Source organism: Chenopodium quinoa, unplaced genomic scaffold (genome assembly GCF_001683475.1).
Source record: "Chenopodium quinoa cultivar QQ74 unplaced genomic scaffold, ASM168347v1, whole genome shotgun sequence".
Taxonomy (NCBI): Eukaryota; Viridiplantae; Streptophyta; class Magnoliopsida; order Caryophyllales; family Amaranthaceae; genus Chenopodium; species Chenopodium quinoa.
In genome coordinates this window covers 1,307,702-1,313,611 of record NW_018742238.1, presented here as the reverse complement: position 1 = coordinate 1,313,611, position 5,910 = coordinate 1,307,702, and the positions used below count along the sequence as shown (strand labels likewise).

At 33.5% G+C, this 5,910-nt stretch overlaps 1 protein-coding gene across 1 annotated transcript; it reads right to left on the bottom strand.

The window, feature by feature from the left end:
• Nucleotides 1-276: 276 nt before the first annotated feature.
• LOC110735769 lies at nucleotides 277-4,145 on the bottom strand. Its single transcript, XM_021915957.1, has 2 exons — nucleotides 3,691-4,145; nucleotides 277-826 (listed from the first exon to the last, which is right to left on the bottom strand). Exons 1-2 carry the CDS (start codon nucleotides 4,143-4,145, stop codon nucleotides 277-279), a joined length of 1,005 nt encoding a protein of 334 aa, XP_021771649.1.
• Nucleotides 4,146-5,910: the final 1,765 nt, after the last annotated feature.

Here is a 5,910-nt window from a genome sequence, read left to right as displayed (position 1 = left end):
CGGCAATGAAGATTGCTCAGTTATTAACCCCTCCAGAGTCAGGAGGGTTCGGCAATGAAGATTGCTCAGTGTTTGAGTGTATTGAATGTGTATTCAATGTATGTTGTTTTTTTTTTTATAAATAAGGATGGTTCCTCTATTTATAGAGAAGGAGATCAATCCCCTTCTAGGGCTTTGGTGACACGTGTCAGCAAGCTATTGGGACACATTTCGCATTAACAGTGGTCCGTTTGTTAGGGGTATTTTACCCCTAAACAACATTAGAAGATGGGAAATCTAAGCATTGTTATTTTCTCTTAAGATGAAATCATTTCCAATTTGAGTGTTGTCCATAAAATAATCAAACACATCAAGGCTAGGACAAGGAGCATTTTCTTCATTAACATAATTTGCTTCTGCATTTTTCCCTTTGTCTTTTATAGAAGCCTGGTAATGATCTACCAAATGTTTGGCCGTACAACAAGTACGTCCCCAATGCCCTATCATGCCACATCTATAACATGTGTCTTTTCCTTTTGAAGGAGTTTGTTTGTGGCTTCTAGATGACTGTCCCTTCTGTTTTTCAGAATTTTTGAAATTACTGTTTCTTTGAAAATTATTTCTACCACGTCCATGGCCTTGTTCGTGATAATTTTCACTGCCATTGTAATTTCCACATCCACCTCTTTGTGTTGCATTTGCCTCAGGTGGATAAGAATTTGTGGCATTTGCCTCATGAGTGGCCAAAGACCCAATTAGTCTAAGATTATGATTTTTCAACCAAAGATCATTATTTTGTTCAGCAACAAGCAATACACTCATCAATTCATTAAACTTTTTGAAACCTCTTTAACAATATTGTTGTTGCAACAGTATGTTGCTTGCATGAAATGTAGTGAGTGTTTTTTCTATCATTTATTCATCGGCGACTGGATGATCACTGTAACACCCTAGAAATTCATTTCCTTTAAAATACCTATTTTACCCTTTTAAAATACGAAATAGAAAAATCTAAGACAATACCGCCACCGTGAAAACGGCTAAGGCAAATATCAAAGACACATGCGGAAGACTATCTTTTAAAACCATTCAAAACAAGTCAATTTAAAAAGTCAAACCAAAAGAAAGTAAAGTCAAACAAAGTCAACCTATAACTTGGAACCATTGTAGGCCCTTAAAACTAAACAATACTGAAAACCTTTACGTTAGTCTCATGAGCAAATATCAAAGACACATGCGGAAGACTATCTTTTAAAACCATTCAAAACAAGTCAATTTAAAAAGTCAAACCAAAAGAAAGTAAAGTCAAACAAAGTCAACCTATAACTTGGAACCATTGTAGGCCCTTAAAACTAAACAATACTGAAAACCTTTACGTTAGTCTCATGAGCATAATAAAATAAATAATATTCAAAGCAAATAAACACATCATATTCCTATGGAAACATGATTCACTCATCACTCATGCCCTTCATGAATATGCTTCATCACCTGAAAAGCTTCTCTCTACTTGTCCCCACTACTCGCCATTAGAAGTGGGTCGTCGTAGGGCCAAGGTAAAGACAGGCCAAACAAACATACAACACACAATCAGCAATGCTGAGTACATAAGCGTAATAAAAATACACTAACATGCTTTCATCCTATCATCACGCAACTTACCTTGTTGCACCTGTAAACAAGCATACAAGACACTCAACATTGAACTATACAAATACCAATGTCCATTTAATTTGATTACACATCGAACGAGTTTTCCCTAACCTGCCCCAATAAAGGGGTACTAACATGGGAGCTAACCGTGCCAGTATAAAAGAAACCACTCTTAAGTGGCGGAATTCCTGCGCATAATTAAAAGGAATATACAGCGTCATGTACTCCCAGTAGAAGTTATGGTCAAATATAAAGTCGCATAACTCCCCCCATATGTTCATACTCAAGGAATATACGTTCCAAGAGTTTTGGTGCGTAATCTCTTTCACTTTACGTTTCTTTACCTATTATTATACTTGGTGATGACTCTCAAACCATAACACAATCAAACATTATAATTCATTCAAGCAACCAAACATACCAATTTAATTCTTGAATAATTAGTGACCACATAACTTTAATGTTGAACCCTTTTTAAACTACCTCGGTGTTAAATAACACCTTAAGCGCATAAAGCACCACAAATCCTATCCCTCGAAGTTTAAAACACCTTAAGTGCACTTAGGTACCAAAATATAATTTTAATCCTCGTGTACATAGACACTTAAATAGCTCATTTCTCATGCTTATAACATCAATAAAAATTATGTGAACCATAATAAAATTTTCTTTTCACATTCCAAACCAAATTAAACATTTAGTTTATTAAACATGCTCTCTATCATGACAATAATAAAAGTGCGGTTCATAATCAACATGCTAACATAATTAATTCCAATCACCAATCTATCATAAATAATTCATAGATCACAAATCATTCACCAACCTCAATCCAATCAACAAATTCCAACCAACACCTATCATGATACTACTTGGAATTAATTAAACAAAGTCTAGCATGCCTCTACATATTCAAATAATTACCAAGTACGCGAACGTACCATGAATATAATCTCAAAATCGCCACAACTAAATAAAATCACTCACGTGGAAACCTCCTACAAACCAAAATTACAAAGAGGCATTAATACCTATTCCACACAAACTTCCAGCAATATATACACTCTTTAAATCACTCATAAACCTCTAAAATAAGCTGAAATTTAATTTAAAACTCTTACTTTTATTTCCAATTAATGGGTAATTAAAAATTCTTTCAAGAAATATAATTATAGCTTATATATAAAAATTCCAGCTTTATTAAATCATTTAAAATTGCTGTAATTGTGTTTTAAAACACATACTTCAATAATTTAAATCACCTACAATCAAATTCCATCAATATACATTAATTTAAAAACCTAGGGCTTTCAATTTGGGGCTTTTTATTTCAAAACCAAATCTGAAAATTTATATACAAAATACTTATCATCAAACATCATAAAATCATCACAAAACCCAAAAACAATATTTAGATTAAAGGTAGATTTAATTAAAAATAAAAAAGGAACAATTTATTTATTTTTTTTATTTTTTTTTACTACAAACACACGCACGTGCAAGGGGAGAAGAAAGGGAGGGTGGCTGGCGCCACCTCCCACGGCTAATGCTGCAGCGGCCGGCTGTGGTGGTGGTGGCAGCCGGCCACCGTGAGATGTGTGTGGTGGTGGTGTGTGAAAAACATTAAAATTAAAATAAAAGGGGAAGGGGAAAAATTAAGAGAAAAAGAGAGAAAATAAGAGGAGAGAGAAAGAGAGTTACCTTTGGGTATTCTCCACCTTGGGCAAAGTTTAATTTGCCCATGTGATGGGTATTTATACTCTCTTTTCTAAAACCCTCCTAGACTTAACTTTCCTTTTTACCCTTAATGATTTCTTTCCTAGTCAAACTAGTATTTTGACTTTCTTTAAAAACTCATTGACTTTAAAATTTCCTTTTATAAAATAATATGCCCCAATATTTCCAAATCATGAAATAAAATATTTTCAAGAATATTAAAAATAAACTTTTAATTAAAATAATTCTTTTTAAATTAAAGAAACACCATAAATAATTCATTTTGAATTATTTAAATACTTTAAGAAATACTTATTTAAATTAAAATACGTATAAAAATACAGGGTATTACAATCACAGTATCTCAATATAGATACTATATCATGTAAGGCTGAATTGTAATTAATTTCAGATTTGAAATCCTGGAACCGTAAATTTGTCCAGTCAAATAATGCCTTAGAAAAGAGCACCCTTTTGTGGTGTCCAAATCTTTCATTAAGGCAATTCCATAATTCTTTGGGATCTTCAACCATCATATACTCAGTTTTAAGGCCTTCATGTAAATAATGCGTTAACAACACTAAGGCTTTTGCCTTCTCTTGTTCAGTTACATGTCTTACAACCGTCATTGCAGAAGTGGTAGTATCACTTGCTTGACCAGAGGGACTTTTATTATCTTTAATAGTGTGCTCCAACCCTTGAGCTTTCAAATTCATTATTGCATCCACTTTCCATTCTAGAAATTTCTTTCCAGGTAAATCTAGGATGTTGAACTGTCTTTTCATAAGATCTCCCATTTTAACTACAACAAATTACGTAATAATTAGTTTATAATAATAAATCATATGTACAACACATATGTTTAATTCTTCCATATTTATAGTTAGGTTAATGAAACACGTGATAATTAATATTATTTAACAATAATAAACTATAAATCATATAGTTCTTTTCTCCTCCTCAGTTTATTATTGTGAGTAAATATATAAGTAGGCAAAAATAAATCATGTTAGTCACAAAAATGATTATAATAATTATAGTAATAACGACAACAAAACAACAAAACAACATAATAATAACCGTAGTAACAATAACCGCAAAACGACAACAATAACCGTAGTAACAATAATTATAATAATGACGGTAATATTATACAATGATGATTAATAACAACAAAACAACATAATTAATAAAACAAAAACAAGCTTTTAATCTACCGATACGACAAAATAAACGAGTTTCACTTGTGTATAATGACTTGCTACTAACCAAACTATGAGTGTCGTAATTAGAAAGAAATATTGTTTTGTTTTCCTTAAATCTTCCTCAAAAGTGAAGGTGTGGGTGTTTTGGTTGCCGTTGACGAGAAACATATCGGAGAAGAAGGGGGCGAAAAATTTTTTGGTGATTTTTTTTTGGATAAAAAGTGGGAAAGGATAAGGGATTTGTGGTAAAATCGAGAGAAAAATCTGCGTTTTAGAGAGGTAGGTTTATCCGTAATTATTTTGTACGATTGTAAGAATATCATATAATAGTCTAATGTACCGACAAAAATAATGGTCCATATATAAATGTTTATAATTATAGAAGGTATCACACTAGGAATGCAAGCCATAGTTGTTTCGGGGTTTTCTGATGTCCTGCGGGAGAGTTACAATTCCGAGACTGGAACCGGACGCCTGTACCTGCAAAACAACGGAGACTCCTGGTGGTGGGAGCTCCACCTTCAACGGTCAAGTTAGTACTTGATTAAGGAGTAATTAATGCGGAAATTAAAGTGATTGGGTCTCTCTAGGTGAGAGTGTTTAATGTAGGTAATCTGCTTTGTTAGCGTGATCAACCTGTTATCTCTCTGTAATCTCTGTAATCTCCCCTTAATGAGGATTAAGGGAGGTATTTATAACCTTGGGAAACGTGCTAATCCTAGGTTTAGATTAACCTAGGGCTGATTGGGCTTCCCTCGGAAGTTGGGCCTGGGTGGCCGGTTTCTCCATTAGGCATGGAGTATGCCACGTGTCATGACATAATAGGTCCAAGGTGGACGAATAAGCGCGTGCCACGTGGCAAGCCCTGACAGTTCCAATTGGGGGACACTTGGCAGGACCTGATTGGCCCACGTGGCGCATTCCGATTGGTGGGAGCAAAATCCCCTAATCAATAGTGGTTCAAGAGCCATAATATCTATAAAAGATCCTAGGTTTGAAAACGGAAAGAAACATAAAAAGTACGTAAAAGAAAGAAAATTTTTATAGTATAAAAAGGCTGCATCTTTTTGTTAATAGTCAATATACTTTTTTTTTAAAAAAAAAGATTGATTCATAAATAAAAAGTCATACGACATCTACAAAGAGATTAAAATCTAATAAATACATGGTAATTGAATCAAATAATAATATCCTTTCAACAGAGCTATGATCGTTGTTGGAAATTATACATTCTTCATACCCTTTTTCATATCGCTGTGATTTACAGCCTTGTTTGACGAGGGGGTCTATTGATCTATTGTAGCCGTGAAAAAAAATTCCGTCTGATTCATCTGATTGTAATCGAATTATTACCTCT

Coding starts and splice junctions, on each gene's coding strand:
- LOC110735769 (XM_021915957.1), bottom strand. CDS start 4,145: ATGGGAGATCTTATGAAAAGACAGTTCAACATCCTAGATTTACCTGGA. Junction 827..3,690: donor TACTGTGATTGTAATACCCT/GTATTTTTATAC, acceptor ATATTGTTAAAG/AGGTTTCAAAAAGTTTAATG.